This window comes from Terrapene carolina, unplaced genomic scaffold (assembly GCF_002925995.2).
Source record: "Terrapene carolina triunguis isolate 2854851 unplaced genomic scaffold, T_m_triunguis-2.0 Scaffold58, whole genome shotgun sequence".
Lineage (NCBI taxonomy): Eukaryota > Metazoa > Chordata > Testudines > Emydidae > Terrapene > Terrapene triunguis.
In genome coordinates, this window is record NW_020664409.1 from 31,780,824 (window position 1) to 31,807,030 (window position 26,207).

At 42.0% G+C, this 26,207-nt stretch overlaps 1 protein-coding gene across 1 annotated transcript; it reads right to left on the bottom strand.

The window, feature by feature from the left end:
- Positions 1-14,243: 14,243 nt before the first annotated feature.
- On the bottom strand, positions 14,244-25,531 carry TGIF1 (TGFB induced factor homeobox 1). Its single transcript, XM_024212137.3, has 3 exons — positions 24,974-25,531; positions 16,850-17,076; positions 14,244-15,248 (listed from the first exon to the last, which is right to left on the bottom strand). The coding sequence occupies exons 1-3, from the start codon at positions 24,987-24,989 to the stop codon at positions 14,685-14,687; spliced, it is 807 nt and encodes a 268-aa protein (XP_024067905.1). The 5' UTR covers positions 24,990-25,531; the 3' UTR covers positions 14,244-14,684.
- Positions 25,532-26,207: the final 676 nt, after the last annotated feature.

Genomic DNA, 26,207 nt, shown 5'->3' on the forward strand with positions numbered 1-26,207 from the left:
TGGTGTAGACCCGTTTATAAGCCGACCCCTGCCCTTTGATGCATCACTTTTTTACCAAAACTATTCGACTTATGAACGAGTATATACGGTAAGTTTTTTTCATGTAACTTCTAAGTGTTGCCTGACGTGGACATTTCTTAAGGATGTAAATTTAAATGAGCAGTACAGTAACAGAGGGGTAGCCGTGTTAGTCTGAATCTGTAAAAAGCATCAGAGGGTCCTGTGGCACCTTTAAGACTAGCAGAAGTATTGGAGCATAAGCTTTCGTGGGTAAATGCCCACTTCATCAGACGCAAGATGAAGTGGGCATTCACCCACGAAAGCTTATGCTCCAATACTTCCGCTAGTCTTAAAGGTGTCACAGGACCCTCTGTTGCTTTTTATGAGCAGTACAGTTGACTAAGCAATTTTTCTTGGGTAGAGTATTTAATTTGTTTACATTTTAATTTTTTAATAAAGCTGCTTAAAAATGCACCTCCCCACCACACACACACACACATTGTATTGGTTTCCCTTTTGGCCTGGGCAGTTAGCCAATATTGGGGTCTTGCTAGTTGCTACCACTAGAAGGCAAAACTGATGATGGAGTCAGGTATCTTTGATGCAGTCCTGTTTACAAAGACTGTGCAAAGTCCTGTTTCCCTGAACTCAGGAGGAATCCAACAAACAGGAGCTAGATTCTTTACTCAGATCTCCAACGCCCTTACAGCCAGCACTCAGCTCAAAAGAGCTATTTCTAGGCTTTTCTCAGGGACACACGCTCAGTGCTTGTTCAGGCTGTGTTTGGCTTTTTGGTCCTTCTCTGTGTCTATTTCTGGGATGTTTTGCCTGCTTCTCTCTCTCTCTCTCTCTCTCTCTCACACACACACACACGCTCCCGCCCCTCTATTGAAAGAGCTATCCAACCAATCCCCTCTCCCATAGAGTTCAAATTCTTGAGCAGTCTCACATGTGCCCTTTTTTTGTGTGGTGACATGCCGATGGTCAGAGTGGAGGTCGCTATTGCTTCATAAAGGAGCTTACCTCTTTCTTACAGCTATCTTAAATGTAGGGCGGCAGTTACACCCATCAGCTTCAGTGACATTTCTCCCAACCCACAACAGCTTTTATTGATGCAGTAATTACTGTCTGTAGTTTAAAGGACTGAAACCCACAAGGTAAGTCCCCCAGGTTAATTTTTATCATTAATTGTGCCCGTTAAAATGTTTATTTTCCACCTGGATGAGATATAACAGGGCCTTCCCTAGCAATTGCGAAAACTAAGCAATGCACAAAGGGCTAAATTTCTGCTGGTGCTCTGGTATGGAAATGACCCATGTTTGATTCCCAGGCTGCACCTACGCTAGGAGGCTATGCCAGCAAAGTTCAAAGATAGACTTAGGCCTGGTCTACTCCTAAAAGTTAGGTTAAAAAATTCACAGCCCTGAGCACCATAGTTAAGCTGATCAAACCTCCAATGTAGACATGGCTAAAGAGCTGGAAGACTTCTTCCATTGACATAGTTACCAGCTCTGAGGGAGGTGGATTGCCCCACATTGACAGAAAAAAACCCTTCTGTTGCTTTAGGAAAAGTCTGCACTACAGCAGCATACCTGTAGCTGTACCACTGTAGCGACCAATACCATAGTGTAGGTAGGCAACTCATCTGGTATTAAACTGGACAGTCCTGCTTTTCAGGAAACAGAATCAGATGTCCAGTATTGGACAGGGAAGCCATTTTGAAGTATATGCTTCCAGTCGCTCAGCAGGCATCCCTAGTGTCATCCAATCACAGAAGGCAATAGCCTTGACTGGCGGGTAATAGCACAGAAGCTGGCCAAGGAGAATGCTTGAGGTTGCCAAAGAAAAAGGGATCTGGCCTAAAGAGATCTTTTTCAAAAAGCTGGGTGGAGAAGGGACACTGACCAATGAAAATAGGAAGGGGACAGTGCTTTGGGGGAGCCTGGCCAATGGGTGTGAGGCATGGCGGAACTCAGGAGTAGGCCTAATAACGTGTTTTGTGGGCAGTACCCGACAGCAGCACTGGCCAATGGCTGACAGGTGTGCAGTGTAGGGGAGCCATTGGCTGGAGGTGGAAGACGACATAGCTCAGGAATACAGAGGAGGGTAAGGGGTTGGGCTCTTAAAAATGGCATCACCCATGTGGCATGACCTCAAACATACTGTGTGTGTGTGAGGTCATCCTGATGGGGTGGGGAAGGGTGGCGGGCAGTCCTATGCTGTTCCCAGAAGTACTGGACTGTCCGGTATTCCGGGAATGCATGCGTGGCCACCCTATCGTAGCATGGACATTACCTCAGGCCAGGTCTACACTAACAAGTTAGATTGACCGAGCTATGTCACTCAGGGATGTGAAAAATCCTCTCCCCTGTGGTTTACACGGCGCTAATTTGACAGAAGAATTCTTCTATCCGTCTACAGTAAGCTTCTTCTTAGCATATGCACAAGGTGCCTCAGGTGGCACATGACCAGGATTCTTCACCAAATTTGCTCCCCTGGTTGGCTCATTAGCTTCCCCGGCCCGGGCCAAGTGCTGATGGGGAGTGTGACATGAATGCCAATCATGGTGCCAGGAAAACCCCTCCTGTTGCTGTAGTGTGTATCTACATTGAAGCACTACAGTGCTGCTTCTGTGCCACTGTAGCAAACATCGGTGCTGACTCTGCGGATGCTCTGGAGCTCAAGCACCCACTGAAACAAAATAGTGGGTGCTCAGCAGCACCCGCAGGGCTGGATTAAACTTTTGTAGACCCCCACCGCCCGGACTGTGGCCCCACCCCACTCGGCTGCTTCCCCTGAAGGCCTGCCCGCCGCTCCACCCTGAGGCCCTCCCCCACTCGGCCTCTTCCCCCGCCCCCCTGAGGTCCCAACTGCCGCTTGCCCAAGAGCAGAGAGGAGCACCCACTGGTTAAAAACAAAAGTCAGCGCCCCTGGTAGCAGTTTATGTGTAGTCTCATTTCCCAGGCCAGCTGGAAGGGCTACAGAAGTAATTAGTCCCCAGGTGAAGAGAGTGCCTCCAATTGCTCAGCAGCAACCCCACTGCCCATTTAAGAAGCAGTGCTAATGAGCTTTGAAAGGAAGCTCTTACAGTCTTTGTCAGCTCAATGAGCGTGGTGGGGTGTCGTGCTGGGAATAAAAGGAGATTCTCAAGGGAAGTGAGAGAGATGCTGAGCTCTGTTCCTCAGGAATTTAAACAAGAATAGTCTGAGTTACCCTAGTGTTGTTTTGTGCCCCAAGAAAATCTCTCATGGAATCACTAAGGAAGCCTGACAAACTCTAACGTACCAGTTGAAAATCCCTTGTTACCAGAGCCATCTTTTTGTCCCTGTAGAGAATCTTAGCTTTCAGTTAAATAAATGAAATTTCTAGCCCTTTTCATGCTAAAGCTAGCTTTGAAAATTGATGCAAAGAGATTGCAAAGACTAAAAGAAATATCCAGCAAGAGGGGCCAAAATGCCCTTCCTCCCCACTTCCATAAATGCTATGTATTTAAATTAGCGAGTTACTGATTGTGGAGCAGCCAAAAGAATCATTTCTCTAACCCTTCCCTTCAGCTGACACTGTGCATCCATGGTATGATACCGGGACAGAGGGAACTATTACAAAAGGGGATGGCAGCACAGCTCTGTTTTGCAGCCCATTCTAAAGCAGGCCGACTTTGCTTGTTAACATTTGCAGCCTTCTCTGAGTGCAGTGACTCTTGCAGCTGCTACAAGAGGCACATGCTTCTTGTCTTCCCTCACCAGAGCCTCTAGGCACATGTATTGATGTAAACATGGCCAGGAACAAGAACAAACCGAGGGACGGATTTGAAGTGGCAGGCCACAACTTTACCAAACAACACAGGGAGGGGGCTACCTGCCCTGTCACCCATGCCTACTAGGTATTTTAAGTGGTTCCAGTGTGGGGGTTCCAAGGCTTCTACCATATAATCCATAATTTGAGGTAGACTCACCTCAGCCTACCACTAAAAAGAACAGGAGTACTTGTGGCACCTTAGAGACTAACAAATTTATTAGAGCATAAGCTTTCGTGGGCTACAACTCAGCCTACCACTGGGATTCAGCTCGCTCTTCGAGTCCTGCCACCCCATGAGGGTACTAAAAGCAGGGCCTGCAAAGGCCACAAGATCTTGCTCTATCCTGTGAGCATAAGGCCCACCAGTAATATCCCAGGGCTTTTACTTCTGGGAATCTTTCCTTTGAACTGCACTGCAAACCAGCCACAAGTTGCAATGAACTAACATCTTTACTAAGTACTATCACTAATTATTAATCCTGTTCCTATTTAACTTCACTGCATCTCCAGGACACTGCAAGGGAAGCGGAAAAACTCCCCTGGCTGCTGCCAATTTGGCCTATAAGAAGAAAAATTTCTTCCTGACTCCAAAACAGGCGATCGGTCAGACCTGCAGCCTCTGCAAAACACAGCTCCAACTAAGGCTACCAGCACAGGCTGGGACAGCTGGGACTAGGCAAAAAGAGTCTCCCTCTGGCCACAAGCCAGGCTAGGGTTTAAATGAAAGAAAGGAGCTGGCAAGGAGTCAATCAGCTCCCTTCCTCCCCAAGCTAGCCAGTGAGTGGCTAGAGACCCTCCTGCATCCCTCTGTGTACTGTTCTCCTCCCCCCCGTTTAACTGGGGCTGTCCCAATCACCACCAGCCCTGCTCTTCAAGTTTCCCATTTGTTGAGGTGGGTGGGTAGCATTTTCTACACCAGCCACTGCCACTCCAGTAGCACATGCAGTACATGGAGCAAGATGCTGTTGCATTGAGTAGGAAGTCTTGTATGTATTGCAGCTACCGCAGCTGGAGTCTGCATGCTCACCCAACCTCAGTTCAAAGTCCAAAGAGCCCTGGTTCCCCCTCTCCGGGGGAGGGGAGAAACTGGGCCTTTCCCTCCCACCGCCCAGCTCAGGGAGATCTTCATAAGTCAAAGGAGGCCTACCCCCTTAAAGAACCAAAGGGGACTTATTCCCTGACTGACCACCAACCGGGATGCACTCCCTATCTAACCAACCACCCCAAGGCCAGACATTGCATGATGGTCCATCTACTGCCACTGTAGTTGCTGCTCTTCTGAGGAACTGCTAGGAGTAGTGGCTGTCTAGGGAGGAGCTACTCATGAAGGGGAAGTACAGTGGGTCAAGAGGGACTGGGCTGAAGGAGGTAGTGAAAGGATTGCTAGATCTGTCAGTAGGAAGTGTGTGGGGATCGGGATGGAATAAATGGATATTTCTGATAGTAGTGAAGTATTTTACCCATCAAATGTTGCATGTATAACTATGGAACTTTTTGAGGGAGCCCTTTGTGAAAATTAAGCAGCACATCGCTCAAAACACCTCAGCTGAATGAAAACTGGCTGTAGTCAAAATGAACCATGAATAACAGCAGCACCTACCTGCTGACATCAGTAGAGTTAACTTGAACTAACCTTTTAGTCAAGCTTGGCACTGGAATTTCTACTGCATACCTTATTTGGGGAAGTTAATATCTGTCTGTTGCAAATCACAACAGAATAAAAATTTGGCATGCAGTTCAGCAGTCCAGATGAATAATTTTTTTTATTGAAACTAAAGATGCCACAAACCAGCTTTTAAACAGTTGACTGATCAAAATAAAAGTTGGCAGTTTCTGAGTGCATTTTTATCAGTCCTAGCGCTTCTTAATGCATTCACTTTTAAACTGTTCCTTATTGTAGCACTAAAGCAGAAGTTAGAAAAAGGCCACACTTGTTACATGTTTAAGAACAGCACATTGGTGTCTCTGTATAATCTCCTTTCATACCATATGGGCACTAGGTTGTTTATGTTTGCTTCCTAGCAAAGTAGGGATTGGCTGTTTTTTGTTAGCGAGAACACAAGGATTAGATGACTTTCAAAACAACACAAATATAGTCAAAATAGCTGCTAAACTAGTTAAATAGACTACATGTAATATTATGTAAGCACTCTGAAATAAAACAGAAGAGAGACACAATAGGGGGAAGTATTCAACCACATGATTATATTAGACATACAAAAGGAAAAAATAAGAGCTGCTTAACACAAGGTCAGACAATCAGAACACCGTGGGCTAGAAAGGGAAGTGAAATAACAAGGACTGGCAAAATAGCTGAATGCTTACTCAATGAAATAACACAACAGTTGCCATCTTGACAGTGAATGTGTGTCTAATATCCACAATCTCGAGAGCAGCCAGACAAATTTACAAAGCAAGTTAGAATGTGTCAAATATAACAAATTTCTCCTAGCCTAGAAATAGATGGAATTCAACCATGCACTTTAATTATAATACTAATTAATATATCATGGTTGAAAAAAATCCAGAAGTTCTTGGAAATTACCATAAAGATTTCCCTTCCCTCCCACAACTTTCAGAATGCTGAAGTCCTATACCCAACGCATTAAAGGTTCAGTCACCAAACAAACCAGGAACTAGTTTTGCATCTGTAACTTACAACAGAATGATGCTACAAATGAGGTTGAGAGCAAAGTGATGACCAAATTTTATGGTCCATAAAATTTGCAGGAGATACTGGATCATTGTGCTACAGTGGGGGTTCCCTAACTGCAGTGGGGTGATAGATGGCACGCATATCCCTATCTTGGCACCACACCACATTGCCAAAGAGTACGTAAACAGAAAGGGACACTTTTCTCTGGTGTTGCAAGCGCTGGTGGATCACTGGGGGCATTTTACCAACATCAATATGGGAAGGTGCATGACACATGCATCTTTAAGAACACAGATCTGTTCAGAAAGCTGCTCGCAGGGACTTTCTTTCTGGATCGCAAAATCACGTAGAACTGCCAATAGTGATACTGCAAGACGCACCTTATCCCTTACTCCCCAGGCTCATGAAGCCATACAACAGCCACCTGGATCGCACCAAGGAGCAGTTCAACAATAGGCTGAGCAAGTGCAGAATGGTGGTTGAATGTGCCTTTCGCTGTCTGAAGGGTCGCTGGCGCAGTTTGTTCACTAGGTTAGACCTCAGTGACAAAAATAGCCCCATGTTTATAGCTGCCTGTTGTGTGCTTCATAATATCTGTGAAGCAAAGGGAGAGAAGTTTCCAGATGGGTAGGGCATGGAGGCAGATAGGCTGTCTGCTGATTTTGAGCAGCCATATACCAGGGCTATAAGAAGAGCTCAGCATGGAGCAATGCGTCTCAGGGAGGCTTTGAAAATCCATTTTAGTAATGACCCACAGTAATGCGCGCCGCTTTTCTCTATTGTGCCTACACATAGTCTGAATGTTGCTGTGACTGCTTCGTTTCTTTCTTGTGCACAGCCCTCCCTCCATCCCTCCCTTTGAAATTGCATATTCACCAGCGGTTCCTTCCTGGCATCACGGTGAGCCATGCTGCTGTGCTGCGACTGGCTGGCCTGCTCAGGGGTAGCTCCTGGCTCTCCAGGACAATGGATCCCTTGCTCGCCAGTCTCCTATTCTCCTCCTCCTGTGCTGGTCAGGGATTCTGACTCCTCAAAGGTCTCCATACTGTTCTTGGGGGTCATGGTGGGGTCACCTCTGAGAATTGCATCCAACTCCTTGTAAAAGTGGCATGTCTGCGGTGCTGCACCAGAGTGACTGTTTGCCTCCCGTGGCTTCTGGTATGCCTGCTGCAGCTTCTTAATTTTCACATGGCACAGCTGTGTCCCCCTGGTGTAGCCCTTCTCCTCCATTCCCCATGCTATCTGCTCGTAGATTTGTACACTTCTACAGCTGGATTGGAGCTGTGCCTGCATAGCCTCTTCTCCCCACAGACTCGGAAGCTCCACCACCTCCTGTGTACTCCAGGCAGGAGCACGTGGAGAAGGCATGAAACAAACAGAAAATGGAAATTCAAGAGTCCCTGGTCCTTTAACAGGGGAGGGGCTGTTTCCTGTGTACCTGGCTGCTAGACAGCGGAGTTGAGAACAGTGACCAGAGTGCTCACAGTGAAGCATTGCGGGACACCACCTGGAGCCAGTTAAATTGATGTAAGCAATGCAGTGTCTACACTGCTACTACATCAACCTAACTATGTTGAATTAAGTGCTATGCCTCTCTTGGAGGTGGAGTAATTAAGTTGACAGAGCAGGTGAGTTATGTCGGCAGAAGGGACCTGGTCGCATAGACACAGACATTATTAGGTCAACGTAAGGCAACTTATGTCACCCTAACTATATAGTTTAGACCAAGCCTGAGTTGCTTACATGTGATTATATGCCCAGATTCAGACCATGTTCGTACTGGACTCCACTGGCATAAACCCAGGGACAAGGTCCCACTGATGGAAAGCCTTTGGCCAATGATGGGGAGGTTGCAGTGGCCAAAAGCAGCAGCATCCTCCTTTGGAAAGGACCAGCCAAGGGGCAGAGGCAGCCCCAAAGGGATATGAGTGCATGGCCAGAACAGCCAGTGGATGCCCTAATTCAACCCATCCGCTCAGAAACCAATCACCCTGGTTCTCCTATGGAATCACTGAAAGAAACTTTACACATGTGAGTAGTCCCCTGTTCCCCAAGATGAGCATGTGTGCCAGTATTTGCAGGATCTGGGTCTAGAGTTGTTTCTTTCTGGATGGAAACACTAAAGGGTGGCAGCAACTCTGCCCACCCTCCGAGCATGGGATTAGCTGGTGAGACAAGTCTGATTTACACACTAAATCTGATCCATACTGTGTGAGCCTTTTAATCAAGGCTCACTATGGCAGGCTGCTATATATGTATAACCTAACTGTAGAGCTGTGCAACCCTGCACTTTTACGTCACAGGAGTTTGTACAAACTTCCGCCACAGTTTATATCCTCATTGGTTTGCAACCCAGTGCTGAAAACTCTTGATTGGTTGGTAAATCTTGCAATATTTTCTGTGGGGGCAGGGGGTTCCCCTAAGCCCTAGTTCCTGGAGTCATGTGATTGCAAGAATCTCACCTTCCTACTAAAGAACAAAGCAAGCCTTTAGTCCTTATGGTGTGGAGAAAAGCTTGAACATGTGCTCCAGCTACACCCTAAAGGCTCAAAAAACAGAAGGCAAATGAAAAAGGCAGAATCCTTTTTTTTTTTTTAAAGATTTCATGATTTTTAAGCCAATCTCGTGACTTGGTGGGGGGAATAGGCTCCTGACTTTTGAATGCTTGGAGATGGCAAAACTGCAACCCTGACAAATGAATCCCAAATCTCAAAGTGTAAGTCAAGCAAAATGGCTGATTGACATCTAATCTCAAATTGAAACACCATGAAATCATTAATTTCATGTGAGTCTGGTACAAACCTTTGTGAGCCTTTGGATACAACTGGTCTGAGTTTTGAGTTTGCAACATAACCAGCAGCATTTTGTGTAATACTGGAAGTCAATATGTTGCACAACTGTGAGGAAATCCCAGTCATGACATGGAACAGATTATTCAAGTGGACAGTGGAGACTATACAGCACGCATGAATGTAATTATTATGTCGAGAATGGGGCAAGGATTAAGTGACATTGCACTAGACAGTGGGTAATCTAACCGCTTTCATTTTAATCTAAATACTGGAGCTACAGGCAAAGATCCAGCTAAACCAGTGAAACAGGATGAAGACATAAGAATGTGGGAACTCAGTAAACAGACTTAAAGCAAGTAACATTCTGCACCAGGAACATTTGCTGTGTTTGTGGGCTTGACATCTAGCAAAAACAAGGAGAAAAGGTTAACAAATGTAATACACACTGGATTTAAATGGTCACTAGCATGGAGAAAAAATTGAAATGGATCTTAAAAGAATTGCATGCTAATATCGAAATATGTTTGTAGCATTTGCAGAAAGCCAGCACAGAATGCTGAAACAAGCAGACCAATAATCTGAACAATACAAACTTTTTAGTTATACAATTTGCTGTTAACTGTAAATGACATAAACACAATAGGTATAAATAATACTCAGTATGTTCATCGTACACATACAACCTAGGCAGTACATCCCCACGTCATTTGGTTACAGACTTTGGGTATTCTTTCCCTCTCTCAAGGCCATACATATTCCAGTTATGCTCCCGACTCCTACCGAATTGTGCTCCCTCCGGATCCCAAGTTCTGCTCCCTTTCTCCTTCAAACCTCTTCCCATTAAGTATGGTACCAACTCCACCCTTACTTCTCGCTCTCCCAGTTCAATTCATGCTCTGCTGGCGCACAGGCAGCACTCCAGAAGCTGAGTCAATGCCACCCAGGAGCCTGTAAACAAGCTGCTCTGACTTCAAGTGAGTTAGACAAGTTCCCTAGCTCCACCCCTGCTTGCGGCTTGGTAGAAGGGAAGGATGGTGAAAGTGGGATGAGAATGGCCCCAGCACCAACAAGAGAGTGCAGCGCTGGCAGTCAGCCTATCTCCCTTCAGCACATGAAGCTGGCTGCTATGCTTTCAAGCTCCCAGGCCTGTGCACTGAACTAAACTTAAGAGTACAGCAGCAGCTGTGGTACCACCAGCCCCAATTTGAAGATTCCTGAGTCTAGTTTCATCATTTCTGCATAGTAGACAGAGACTGTATCTATAGTCACTCAAGCTGTAGATATTCAGCAACATAGTTTTCTTGGCTTTTGATCAATTTGTGAGTTAGCTGTTTTTATTGGCATCGGTCTGTTGTGCCTCTCAGGTCACTTACTCTGTTTCAGCAGATGATACGTTATTTCTCTATTCAAATGTGGTAAACGACTGTGTCATGTCCTCTACTTGGGTTCTGTGAGTGGTGCTAAATGTCAATCTGGTTGTGCCGCTTGAATTTTAGGTAGAGGTCAGTACTTGACAGTTTTGTTTTAATTAGCCTTAGCACCAGTTATCCCAGCAGCAAAAACTGTCAAAGCTGCTTCTGTCCTTTCATTGTTTCTTTTTTTTAATGTTTTTTAAATGTTGTTTCCCTAAATAAACTTTCCTTTTGTTCTCTCAAGGCTGAGTGGCTGGCATACTTCTCCCAGGCTTACTCGTTAGCTACTTAGACTCATGTTCAGTTTTGAACTCTAGCTCCATCTGATACCCCAAATTTATCTCCACAGTTTTGTTCTGAAGTCATCTTAGTCCCTTTGCTGGCTAGTACCGCAGTGACAGCATCGCCACTGTTCCAATCTGTTGAGAAGTCTTCCCAGAGTTTATCAGGACTAATTTACAGCAAACAGTAAATAAAACTCCCTTTTGAGATTATTTTGGTGGACACTTCAAAATGAGTCACATTTTTTACCTCCAAATTAAATAAACTCCTCAGGGCAGGGAGAGTCCTTACTCTATGGTTAAGTAGCACCCAGCACAAAGGGCTTCTACTCCTGACTAGGGCGTCTTGCTGCTTCTTTAATACAAATAATATATAAAGTTTGGCCCCAAATAAAATAGGTTGTAAATTCAAGAAGTCCCCAGAATGGTACCTGTACCATTCATTAGAGATTAGTAGTCTGATCCCATGACATATGGGTAAATGAAAATCAGGCCTACGGCCACCATTCTTATTTCACAGCTATTTTAGCCATGACCAAAGGAGCTTTCTCCCTCATCCTGCTGCACCTTCATGCTTGTTGCTATTTTAGTGGAACTGCAGAAGTCAGCAAGTGAATCTCTTAATATTTTTCAATCTGCTGAGTAAACTTCCCATTTAAAAGGCTAAGGAATGAAAAAAAAAATCTCAGAAAAGACTGCCTTTTTATGGCCTTGTTTCCTCCCATTTTTCACCCCTCCTCCAACTCGTAACACCCTAGCAGCAGCCAGAAGTAATCTGTAACACAGGGGAAAGCTATGTAAATGGATGCTTGTTTACACACTTCAGAAAAAATGTAGCTTATTTTTTGCTTGAGGTCAGTTTCTCCTTAACCCAATGCCTCGGGCGTGGGAGTCAGGATAGTTAGCAGCAAACTCCATCTCCCTCTTGTATGTTACATAAAATTTCAGAGCAAAGAACATCAAAGTAATTAGCCTGTAGCACCATTTCAGACAATGCCCATACCATAGGAGATTGGAAAACAATTCCTCCCTTATGGATTTGGGGGTCCTGATGGCTGAACATGAGGAAATGCAATTCTAGGACGCATAAACAGGGGAATCTCAAGTAGGAGTAGAGAGGATATTTTACCTCTATATTTGGCACTAGTGCAACCACTACTATAATACTGTGTCGTTTTGGTGCCCACACTTCAAGAAGGATGTTGATAAATTGGAGAGGGTTCAGAGAAAACCACGAGAATGGTTAAAGGATTAGACAACATGCCTTATAGATATATATATATATAGATGCAAAGAGCTCAATCTATCTTAACAAAGAGAAGGTTAAGCGTGACTTGATTACAATCTGTAAGTACCTACACGGGGAACAAATATATAAATGGACTCGTCGATCTAGCAGAGAAATGGTGGGGTGTTGAAGCTAGACAAATTCAGACTGGAAATAAAGGTGGTTCTTTTAAAGAGAGGATAATTAACCATTGGAACAATTTACCAAGCGTCTTGGTGGATTCTCCATCACTGACTATTTTTAAATCAAGATCGGATGTTTTTCCAAAAGATATGTCCTAGAAATTATTTCAGCGAAGTTCTATGACCTATGTTATACAGGAGGTCAGACTACATGATCACTCCTCTGGCCTTACAATCTATGACCAGATTTTTCCTTCTGAGAGTCAACCTCACACTTATGAAGAAGTATCCTTATGATATATATTTACAGGTAGTTATAAAACTGGACTTAAACAATTTGAATAGGTATTCCAATAAAAACAGCACAAAGGAGATAGAATTGTGTCTAGACAGGCTTGGAAATAACAACAGTGTAGAAAGTTTCTGAACCTGAAAATGCTGTTCTGTGAAAACAAGGTACATTCTCCCTGGTGCATACAGCTATGTCTGCCTATGCTCAAAGAAAGTTACAAGTTTTACCTATATACAAAATACTTCTATTTTCCTTCAGACATAGTATTTTCTAAACATACAACATACGAGATGACCTTGGGGTGTCATATTTGAAACCAAAAGCGTCACCTGACCATTGAATTTGTTTTTAAAAAGTGCAGCACATGTAACCCCTAACATGGAAGTGAATGGAGAGCAAGAGATGGGCAGAATAAATAAAGTAAAAGCAGCAATGAAGTTTAAAGCTTTAAAGAGTTCCAGACTTCCAGCCAAAGAATACTCAGGAGGATAGAGACATGTCTACTATCTCCAAAGGATTAAAGTCCACTGCAAAGCACCAAAAGAAAAACAAATTGTTTTTAGTTATATAAAGATGTCCTCAATGACCCTCCCCTTGACATCCCCCCAAAACACAGTAGAATTATTAGGGAACTGATTTTTCAGGGTAAGGACGGTTGATTTTGTAGCTGGAGGACTGGAGTTGGGTAGCGACATTCAAATAGACTGAAATCCAAGCTGCAGATCTTAGGGTAAATTTTTTTTAGAAACAGGTACGTGATTTGGAAGCTTAAGTCCCATTTTCAGAAGTGACTTCGAACACATTTTCAAAAATATTTAGGCACCTTGTATGATTTTACAAAAGATCCTAAATTCCTCACTCACTTAGGAGCTTTCGTAAATTCCACTAGGCACCTAAGCAGAAAGGTGCCTCAACACTTTTGAAAATCTGGCTTTTAGGAGTCCAAGTCTCTTTTTGAAAATTTTATCCCTCATCTCACTTCCAGGCTGGGAAAACTGCACGTCAGATTTCAACTTATTGTGATGTCTATCCCACTGCAGTCCACCAGAAAAAACAGGTAAATCAACCCCGACATTACTAGTGTAAGAAAAGAAGCAGGAAAAAAATTCTTAGGCCATCTCCGTACATCACAAAAGACCAATGAAGAGCACAAAGGCAACTGGGTCTACTCTTTTCAGTTCACCTTCAAGAGAATGTTCTCCACTGAGCTGTCATGTACATCAACTCAGCAATATTTAAGGAATGAGGCTGGGATTTTTAAGGGATTTCTAAGGCAGAGAGGTGCCCAAATCTCACTGAAAGTCAATGGGAGTTGGGCACATAACTCCCTTTGGCTCCTTTGAAAAGCTCAGTTCAAGAGGACACTGTCAGGTAGCTCTGGTCCACCTCATCCCTGTAAACGTCCTTTTTACAACAACTTTGTAATTTGCTTGTGCAGGTCTCTGATCGACACAGAGAGAAGACATTCTTTTCAAGCTCATGCTGGCTTCTTTCTATTTCGGTTATATTTGGAGCATAACTTGGTGTCCCCTGTGACGCTCCTGTTCAACAAAACACACTGTATGCGTCCATTTTTAAAGAAAATATTTTATTACATCGTGGAAAAAAAGCATAATCATCTAGGTTCATATTGTTTAAAAAAACTGAACATTTGTTTGAGACAGCATGTCGGTATATTCTGTTCCACACGGGAATGATAAGAAGTCTACATCATTACTAGATATTGCACAGTCTGAAAGAAACAAAAACAAAAATCACATGATCTTGGGAACCATCTCACATTATGAAAAACCTACTAAGAAACATAAAAACAAACAAACAAACAAACAAAAACACCCTTTGTTTCTACAGTAGCTTTAAGTTTATAATTCTTGGAATGACCATATTTCACTGAAGACCACCTCAGTGACAGGAAGCTTCATTTCAGCAATCCCTTGTGCAAATAAGATTAAGAATAATAAAAAATGCAGTTAGTCTTTTGATATCACATGGGCAGCAATAGTCACATATGTGTTAAATTCCTGCCTGAAAAAAAAGGGGGGATTAGGCCATAAGTTTTGCCTGCAACTCCATCTCTGCTGCCCTTTTGAGTGCAACATCCACCAGAAGCTGAAATCCACTAAAATCTTGGTTGAGGTCTGGTGGGGTAGGAGGAGGAGTGTTGAAAAGGCCACTTTGTGCATTTGTACCAGGTCCCAGTTTAGAAGCATCCTCGTGGTATTCAAGAGTGTTGTCTGTGAATCTGCTAGCTGATGTCTGCTGCAGGTCGGTGGTCGGGCCTACACCAGCTGGCTGGCACAAAAGGAAAGGGGCATCTTTCAATGCAGTTACAGTGGTATGGCAAATCACTGAAGGTCGAGCCAAAACAGATCCTGGGGAAGAAGGTTTAGAAGAGGCAGCCTTGTTTAGTCCTGTGGTACCAGAAAGAAATGAGTTCTCTTCCAACAGTGGAATGTAGTTTTTTGTGCCTGTGGAAGACTCCACTGGGCTGCCTTCAGAAATCTTGGTCCCTCTTCGTGAGATAGTGAATTGATTTGGATCCTTGCCATCCTTCCTCAGCATGTCAGGTAAAAGCCTGCGGCGTGCATTGATAAACCAGTTGCAGACCTGGGAACATAATGATATCTTAATTTCTACCTTCATTCACTTCCGCACTACATGCCATTAGAGTCTTTCAGTTAGATTAATGAATCCCTCCAAGCAGTTTCCTTAACTCTACAACAAAAGAGACTGATCGACAAGTTCTGACACACCTAGTAAAAACCTTTCTCTTCTTTCTTCTTCTACCCCCAACTCTTCTCTCCATTGCAAAAAAAAAAAAAAAAAAAAAAAAAAAGACTGCTAGCCTGAAGTGAAAGGTTTAGCTTTTAACTCTGAACATATATTAACCTATTACCTATTGTTCTCTGCATTTAGGTTAATTAACAACAGGAAAATCTTTTCTCTCTGAAAAAAGCCACTCCTCCCACAAACAGTTACTGATTTTTCCTGCTCAACTGACTGTGTCAACAGACATAACATGAATTACCTCATTGAAATGCATCCTTGTTTAAATATCAAGCCAGTTTCCTGGGCAATAGCAGATGACTTAACGTCTTTTTTTTTTTTTTAAGTATTTCTATATAAAGTAGTTTTTCCTTACGATGTTATATTAAAGAAATTTTACTTAACTAATTGCAACATTTATATCAAAATACTGATCTATAAAGATAAAAAATTAAAATTTACCAGTAATAGTAATACTTTGCAATTCTATATGACCTTCCATCCAAAGATTTTAAAATACACAAACATTCATGCCCTAAAGGCTTGTCTACACTATCACTTTTGTTGGTATAACTTATGTCGCTCAGGGTTGTGAAAAAATAGCCCCGAGTGATGTAAGTTACACCAACAGATGCACCAGTGTGGACAGCGCTCTGCTGGCGGGAGAGCAGCTACAGAAGCGATTTTACAGCAGTGCAGCTGCCTCAGTACAGCTGTGCCACTGTAAACTCGCTAGTGTAGACAAGCCCTAAAGACTCTCAGCTTTCCTGTGACGGTTACCCATACTACAATGGAGGAAGGAGAGGCACAGAAAGGCTATGTGCCATGCCCTGAGTCACACGTGTTTCAGTGGCAGAGTCTAGAACAGAACCCAAATCTCCTGACTCACCATTCCCAAATAAGGGCTTCATCCTGCAAACACTCATGCATATGAATAGCTTTACCCATGTGACTTGTCCCACTGACTTTATGAATCATGAAGACTCATAAATAAAAGTTACATATACTCAAGTGTTTGTAGGATTAGGCCCAAAGCCACCATTTTAATAGTGTAAAGAAAATTATACTGCTAATACATGTGCTTATCACCCTGATCACTTTGCTTATATGCAAAGACTAATGCACATGCTTAACTTTATGCACTGTTTGTAGACCCACTGAAGTCACTTTAGCCACAATGTGCAAAATTAAGCATGTGCATAAGACAATACAATATCAGGGACATCATCTGTAAGCTTGTATTTGTACACTACCTAGAACAACAGGGTCCTGGGTCCTAATCCTAGTCAGTGCCTTTGGGTGCTATCACAACACAAACAATAACAACATATAAAGAAAATTACATCTGTAGTATGAACATTTTTAGAGAGACTAGAAAGTGGGTAACTTCAGAAGCGAAAACAAAGGCTCATTTTTATTTTAATCGGAGCTTTTAAAAATACCTGTAGTGTAGAAAGGTGTGTTTGTCGGGACAATAGTGCTTTTTCTTGCTCTGATGGATAGGCATTGTATCGGTGCTCATACAGCCAGTCCCGAAGAATCTGCACTGACTCCTTGGGCAGGTTACCACGTCTCCTCCGTTTGCCTGAGGCAGTGGAAGAGGAAAGATCCAGTGGGACATCCATGGTGTCATCCTCCTCCGTCTCACTGCCAGATATTGCAGCTACACCTACAGTAATAAAAAGGTGAGAATAGTCACTTCAATTCAATACACTTCTTATTTGCAGCATTTTTCACTTTGACACTTTTCTCTCTCTATATATATATGCTTCCTAACGTAAACATATATAATTATATATAAATTATGTTTTAATTTATGAAGCATTAACAAGTGGACAATTCCTTGCCAGCTCAGATGTTGTGAGCCTTTATTGTGAGTCAAACCAGGCCTCATGTTTAGAGGATGTGTACTGTAACAAAAGTAGCACCAACTACCTATTCCTAGGGGATACTTCTCCACACAACCTCATTTACTGGTTCCCTTAGCAACCTTTTATTTGGTCATATGCAGTAAGTAACTTCCATCTGATGCCAATATCATGCCAAATGTTGGTCAGCAAAGGGTGCTACTGTGGTATGCCTCCAACAATCTTTTTTCTTCAAGGCTGTTTCATGGCTAGGCAAAAAGCCAATAGACAAGAATTTCAAAACATACACCCAACCTAAACCTTGGCTGTATTGAATTACAATTTAACATGCTGGTGCGTCTCCTTCTGATTAAGGATAGCTTTATAGGTTTAAAATGTTAACAGCGCTTTCCAGAACGACTAATAAAAATGAATAGCACAGGAAAAGAACAGAAAGCAAGTTGTGGCTGGTTCTTCTAAAGTGACACAAAATTCACTTACTGAGGAAAAAGTGTACAGCAAGGTAACAGTAAGTGCCTAAATAGTGCCACAAGGTAGTATAGAATTGCTATCATTTATTTTTCTGGAGAACATGGCACACTTCAACTTTGTCCTGATTACTTATGCTTTGAACCGTATAGTTTTCCTCACATTTCAAGTAGTACTTATTCAGATTTTGACATATGTTTACTGCAAGAACTCTAGATTTACAGTTTTACTGCACATTTTTCTCCCATAGAGAAGGAATTTATTTCAATCTCATTTAGTCTCTGTCTTCTATAATTAATTCAGTAAACCATATTACTAATAATTTGGAACTACAATATGTGAACAATCAAATAAATACTTCATATTCTGTGGCTGAACAACAGTCTGCAATTTGGCTCTTCAGCAAAGTGTACAGTGTGACTGAGGAAACAAAACAAATAGCACTGAAATCCATAAAGGAAACTTTGCTTTGGCTTTAAGTACTTTAATCCCACCAGAAATTTTAGGAATCTTACAAACCATATATAAATCTAAATCACTGATACCACTAGATTCAATTAGCACAGTTCAGAAGCTTTTTTGATTCACAATAGGTTTGCTTTCAAAAGCATTTTCTAGAAATTACAAAAGGAAAATGAGGCCCTAAATCACTTTTAAGTTAGTTTGAAAGTCCATTTTATTTAAAAAAGAAAAGAAACTTGCATATTTATAAAAGCAAGCAAAGTTAAAAATCAGGCAGAAAGGCTTCATATGGGCAGCTGTCCAAATTTCAAAACTACACCGCTACCTCGATATAATGTGACCCAATATAACACAAATTGGGATATAACGCAGTAAAGCAGTGCTCCTGGGGGGCGGGGCTTTGCACTCCGGTGGATCAAAGCAAGTTCCATATAACGCGGTTTCACCTATAACGCGGTAAGATTTTTTGCTCCCGAGGACAGCGTTATATCGAGGTAGAGGTGTAATACTTAAACTAAACTAGAAAAAAATCACTTCTATTAAAATGGAAGCTATGCCTGTGAAAAGATACAACTATGAAACTCTACATTTATGTTCATACTTAAAGATTTAATGGGAATTGATGTCAGACCCAAAAGAGAGAGAGAACTAATTGTGAGTTTTTGCATAGTAGTTTCACAGATACCTATGAAATGCACAAATGTGGTGTGACAGAGTTGAGCATTTGATAAGTTTTGCCTTATCTCTATTCATGAACAAATCACAGTATTCTTGAATTTGTCATTTGCAATTATTCAGATTTATCCAGGGAATTTTTTGTTAATACTCTGTGAATATTCACAATTCAGTCTGTGGTGATTACTTAAGTAACTTGTGTGGTTTTGTTTCTGTTCCCTGGATGGATGATTTATGTAACTAACCAACACTCTGAATGTTACAGTTGAATATACAATTCATACTATGATGATTAGTTACATAAGTTATCCAGTCAGGGTACAAAAACAATGACATGCAATTTAAATAACCAACTCAAGGTAAATTCTGAATTGTATATTTGATTTAGTTCTTAGTGCATGTATGTGGTATTTTCAAGTGGGGGGAAAAAATCTATCAGGACCCTAATAGCTTCACATTAAAATATTATTTTGCTTGAAAAGTAAGTTATGATGGCTGTACACAGCAGCTCACTAACTGCAAAGTAGACTTATGACTAGCTAAAACTAGTTTACAAAATTCAGAGAAAGATATAGCACAATCCCATGGCTTAAAGTTGAAGCTAGACAAATTCAGACTGGAAATAAGGCGTTTTTAAATGTCTAACAGTGAGTATTAACCATTGGAGCAATTTACCAAGGGTTGTGGTGGATTCTCCATCCCTGACAATTTTTAAATCAAGATTGGATGCTTTTCTAAAAGATCTGCTCTAGGAATTATTTTGGGGGAAGTTTTATGGCCTATGCTATACAGAAGGTCTGACTTGGAATCTATGAATTTACCTAATGTTCCAAACATTTCTATTTTTGCTTGTGGTAGATTAAAAATGTTGCCGCACTGATTTTTTAAAGAGCATAATAAAATGTTAGGCTACAGAGACAGTTATCAAAACAGAGACCTTGGGAGACAGGTAAAGAAGGAGCTGAAAGCACAGCAATGGTGTAAAGCAGGAACAAAAGAGGTGCAATCAGTGTGCCTACTCACAGGAGTAAATTTACATTCATAAGTGCAGTTATATAGAAATCATTTGAGATTAAACTCTCAAGGTTTAGTAAACATTCCATGCAAAGCTTCTTTCTAAACAGTAAGACCAGAGTTCTGCTTTGATAACAAAGATTTAGGTTTGGAACTGTTGTTCTTTACCCGCTGCTAAAATTTGACATAAAGATTTATTAAAAGAAAAAAAACACACCAAAAATATTTGTTGAAAATGCAATCTGAGATCACATTTCTTTTTTTAAAAAAAATTAATAAAACAAAGTTTCCCTTCAAACTGTAAGTTTCCTAACTGTAAGGCAGTAATAAAAAAAATAAATGAAACAACACTGGAGTCTGCCCTTTGATCTGCTTACTTAGTGTGACATGTTCCCTCAATTTTATGACACAAAACAGGTTTTGGTTAAACAGGAACAAACGGCATTGCAGTTTCTCATTTAAATAAAAGAGCAGCAGACCTCTGAACCTTTAACAAACATCTCCAACGGCATGTGCAGAAGCTGTAGCAACAGGAAGTTACGGCTGTAGATCTCATACAACCTCAGCTGATACTCTACGAGAGCAGAAGCCACGTTGTTGCTGTCAAAACCTGTGTTTTCATTAGAACATTCAGGCTGATTGCAACTCAGCTTTGTTTTTTCTTCTTGTTAGTAATCAGACTATATGCTGTTGGTTTCCTCTTTAGTAGGGCACAGCTGAAAGGCTTCCCACCGAGGCTCCATGCCTGGACCATTTACTGTTATTTATACCCCAGAATAAGGGCTTGTCTACATGCAGAATACTTCCATCTTATTTTAAGTTGTGATTTTAAAACTGATTCTGTTATACTGGTATAAAAGGCTTTGTGGACACTTATTTCTGTTTAAATCAGGCTTTTACAAGTTAGCTTCAGTTGATTATATGTTTAAACTGAAATAAACCCCTCTTTAACTGATGCAAGAATGTCTACAGAGTGTTTTGCACTACTTAAACTGAACGGGTGCACGTTTGTATGTAAACAGGACCTAAGACTAGGGTGACCAGATGTCCCGATTTTTGGGTCTTTTTCTTATATAGGCTCCTATTACCCCCCACTCCCTGTCCCGATTTTTCACATTTGCTGTCTGGTCACCCTACCTAAGACACAAGAAGTGACCCTGTCTCTAATTCTATAAGCTTTACTCAGATACGCAGTCCTTATTCATACAAAAATAGTTTCACTGATTTCAGTGAGGACTACTCCTAAAGGTTGATAAGTTTTGCCTTATCTCTATTCATGAACAATTCACAGTATTCTTGAAGGATCATCAGGCCCCCCCTCTTTTATATAATGTGAATTGATTTACCTGCACCCAGCTTCTAGTCTGGCAGCATGTAGAGAATTTAACATACCGTGTTACATCACATCACAGGCCAAAGAGTTCCTAGGTCCCTTTCTTGTTCACTGCTAGGGAGATCATGCCTTGAACACTGCATAAAATTCTGAGCACCTCAATACCTGGATGACACTAAATAACGGGAAAGAATTCAGTTAAAGCTTCCTGGCTTAAAAGCCTGGAGGGATAAATCTGATGAGGAAAAAAATAATGATGTGCATAGTTTTTTCAAAATGATAACTAAAGTTGATATGGAAAAAACTATCAGTACTTATAAGGTATGAACACCAAGAAGGAGAAAGAATTATTTGGGATAGATTGGGGCCTTAACTTGGAAAAATGGAATGAAGTTAAGTTAAGCAAATTAAAATTTGGGCTGAATATCAGGAAAAATATCCTATTGTATTGTAGCAGAGCTTCCCAAGAGAACTGGTAGAAACCAATTGTTTGAATCACTTGAAACTGAATGAGTATACTGCAAGGCACAGTCTCCTTTGGCAGAAGGAATAGATTAGATCACCTCATGGATAATCTAGCTTCATTCTTCTGTTTCTGTGAATTTCTTTGGTTGGGTTGTACATGTATATATCTAGATAATATTTCCAATCTAAAAAGCCCCCAATCTTCCTGTAATTGACTTCACTAGGACTACACATAGTCATATGCATAATCTTCAACAGGGCTATATCTTTGCTGGACTGGAGACTGGAGACTACAAGTGTAGTCTATAGGGCTAGCCTACCTGCTTATATATCTTCTCTTATGGGTTTATTTGTTTTATCACAATAGCATTATAAATTTGTATTAAGAGTATTTTTGGCTGTAATGCAAGGCCACATCCTGTATGCTGAGCTAATGCAAGTTAGCATACATCTGTTTGAGACTGTTAGCCTAGATAGGTAATGATTACATATATATGTATAAGTATATATGTATGTATGTGACCTTTAACATAGATAAGTGAGGATGGTTAAGAGCAAGATAGTATAGGTAGGGGCAACCTAAGTTCATATAGTCTTCAAACTTAACAGGTACACCACAAAGAACACAGAAATAACTGGCTAGGCCAGAAATAACAGATAGTGTGAATATGTCATTAATATGTACAAACATACCAGCCTATAGAGTAAGTGTACCCTGATATTTTTTGTGGGTGAGGAAATTAAGTTTGGACATGGAAGGAGGGCACATGAGAGAGCTGCAGTGTGACTGCTATAAGAGCTACATTTCATTATTATTATTTAAGAAATAAACTTTTGCCATCCATGGAAGAGGTTTCAGAGATTTAACTTAAGATATACCAATTTGGAAAGGAACTTTAGTTAAAGGTTTGTGAATTTTTTTAAAAAAATAACCACATTAAATAGTATTTATAATTAACCAGATCAGACACAGGAGCTATGGGGATGTGTAAGGGAATTTTCCATTGCAGATAATTAGAAAAGTTTTCCTTTTCCTTTAAATGTGATTTTACAAGTAGAAGAACCAGTTTTCTTTCCTCTGCATTGCTTTGAGATTTACTGGGTCCACAAAGTAGGCAAACTTGGCTGTACTATAGAAAACAAATTTTAATATTTTTTTTAGACTACAAGAAAGAAATCTGAAATCAGGTCATGCTCTGAAACTTAAGTATTAAAATACAGGCCACAAATGCAAACTGCAGGCCCAACCTTTAATTAAAAAGGAAACAACAAAAATCATTGTCCTAACTTCTTTGAAAAGTTTCCATGCATCTGTGAGCTTCTTCTCACTTCCTAATTTCTGCCACATGAACTCTAAACCAATGGTCTTCTGTCTCAAAGGTTTGCCTTCCAATATGCCGCCTTTCATTGTTTCAGTGCAGAACTCCCAAATCACAAGGCAGATTACACACAGAGAGAAATACATAGGCAGACATGGTAACCTCGTCAGCATTTTTCACACATATTTAGTTTGGAGTTGGAAGTTTGTGAAGTTGGTATTTAGACAACCAGTAGCTGCCCTCCGGGAGAGGAATCTGAACAATGGAAGCAGCAGCAGACAGGAAACCAACTCATCACCACTACTGTGCAAATAGGGAGCACAGGAATGTTCTAAAAATAACTAGTCTAAATAATTCAGTAAAACCATATACCTCCAGTAACCTTAACAATCTGAACAAATCTACAAAAATGGGAAAATCTAGAGTCAAGGCTGTAACTGTCTCTAGGTACAGAGGGCTGGGCTTGGTATGCAACACGTGTTATCTAAAATCACTCCAGTTAGGAGAACACTGAAATATTTGGCGGGGGAGGGGGATATATAAATACAAAGTTTCGGTTTGAACTCTGAATTCCTTGCTTTTTTGAGAGTGTAAACAGGACCCGCACTGACTGTTGTCTAAACTTTGCCTTTGCGGCTTAATTTCCTTTGTGTGTTTTGTTTTAAATCAGTATAGTCCAAGATTATACTTATGAGAACTACAAACTATATTAGAGCGCATCTTAAATTATACAGCAAGAATTCAGAAGGTGCTTAATAGGTGTATAAAAACACATACTCTAATGGCTCCAGGAACATTAACAACGAAGTAGATTTCTGGACCCCTGAACCACAAGAGCGTGTAGTAGGAAAAACAACACTGCTCTAGAGTAGTAAACATGCGCAGTACTCCTTTTTTTTTAACCCTCAGTATCTTGGATATTTTAAAGGTCTTTAAATATCAAAAATCATTAATCTACATTACTGATTAGCCACTTAAAAATGGGGAGCTGGGGAACTGACGAGGAAACAAACATCCGAAATCTGTTTTTTTTTTTAAACAGCAGTAACGTTTTAAAAATGTTTTCCGATTCTTTGCAGCCACGTTTTAGTTTTCAAGATACTTAGAGGACTACAGATGGAAATATCGACAATCCCATGATTATAAAGTCTGTCCAAGTGATAATTACGTAAGTAACACCAATGAAAAGTTTTCCAATCGTCTTTTTTGCTGCTTCCCCGCCACGTGGTGGGTAAGTTTTTAAATCACTTTACTTTTAGTCTTCAAAGAAGAAGAAGAAGAAGAAGAACTCTTCGATAAAAAGGCAGGAGATAGATCTGCAGATCGATTAAAAAAATCTCACTTTAAATTCTCCGACAGCCCCCCACTTTTGTCCCCTTTCCCCATGCTAACTCGCAAACAAAGAGCTCCTGCCACCCCGTTGTTCTGGCTGCATTGCTCAGAGAGTTGTATTTGGGTTGGGATTTGCTTTTTAAAGTTGTGAAAACAATTCCAGTCCCGTCCTTGGGGACCGGACTGGAGAAATTAGAGTGAAGAGAGAGAGGGAGGAGGAAAGGGGGAAGAAAAGGGCTGTTTTAAAAAGCGAAAATAAAACTTTGTTGGGGACAAAGCAGGCAGTTGACCAGGTTTTTGACAGGGAGCCAAGCAGCATGGAGAGAAAGCAGGCTCCAAACAGCCCCTCATGTTTTGTCTGGAAGTGAAACATTATCAACTGCCATTTCAGACATGAACTCAACAAAGAGGAAAAGGACCAGATTAGAAAGAAAAAAAAGGAGGGTGAGAGAAGAAAACCGGTTCCACTTTATTTAATAAGCCAAATTAAACTACAGTGAAGTTTAAACCACACGCCTGTTATTTCCATATGGCGAAAGCAACATGCTTTCCACTTTCCCGTCCAGGTTTAGCAACAGGACGCTGAGGAATCACTCTGTCTCTCTCACACTCACACGCACCCCTCCCTACCTTTTTTACTTTTCATCGTGGTCTCGAGCACCGGACTGCACCAGCTGGCAAAGCTTGCTACCCAACGGGCACCCCACGCACAAATCAAGTTGCCTTGTCTTGCCTGCGGAGCAATCTTCGCTTTGCAACTTGGAAGGCGGGCAGAGGGCTCCCTTCCCAGCTGTAGCTGCTACCCAGGGCGCTTCAATGGGCTATGTGTTGTGTCACGGCGAGCTGACAGCTTCCTTCTGCCTGGGATGTTTGGTCCGGATTTGGTGCTTTCCCTCCTCTTCTTTCTTTGTTCTTTTTTCCCCCCCGCTCCGGTGCTGGGCCCCAGCTTGTCAACGTGAGAAAAGGCACCAGGGGGAAAGGTACCCTCCGCCCACCTTTCAGCAATGAGTGAGAGAGTAACTGAGAGCAATAGACGCTTTGCCTCCTCCTCCTCCTCTCTGGCTGCGGAGACGGTTGTCAGCAGAGGGGAGGGAGCGGGATACTCGCTCACACACACACAACAGAGCGTGTGATGTGACAGTGCAGGGCAGGCAGAGCCTCCGCGCCTTCTGGTTCCTGCCTTTCTTCCCAGCCAGGCGTTTGATCATGAAACTGGGAAGGGGGAGAGGGAGGAGGATTTTGACAGCTGCCCCTGACTTAGCCTCCTCCTGTTGCTGCCGGATGAGCCACCCACTCCTTAGTGTGCAGAGAATGGAGAAGAAAGAAAAGCAGCGTAGAGCAAGAAAAGAGCGCTTAAAAGATTAGCATAGCATTGAACGAGCCCTGCTCTTCCTCCCCACCCCCACGGACTAGTTTCAGACCAAAAAAAGGAAAAAGAAAAAAACCTAAGCCGCCAAAAGGCTCTTTGCTCCTTCTCCTGCTCGGGGGTTGTTATGGTTGGCGCCGCCTTGTTATGATGCTGACGGGCTTGCAGGGCAGTTTCGAAATTCCTGGCACGCCGGAGCCCGAGACACACTGTCATTCTCACATGCTTTCAAACTTCTCAATCACGGTGCGCGCCGCAGCGTGGCGTGCTCTGATTCAGCGCGCTGCAGTCCCAGCCCGCTCCCAGCTGTGGCTGCCTTGACTGGAAACGGGGCGACGCGCCTTTAGGGGCTCATCCGATAAATAAACCAGACCCTTGTCCAACGCGGATTTGGTGACCTTGGGGTTGTTTCTTTCCCACCCACCGCCCTAGTATTTTAGAGGAACGAACACAAAAGTCCCCCTGAATTCGGGTTTGTCCGGTCCCCCCGTGTGAGAG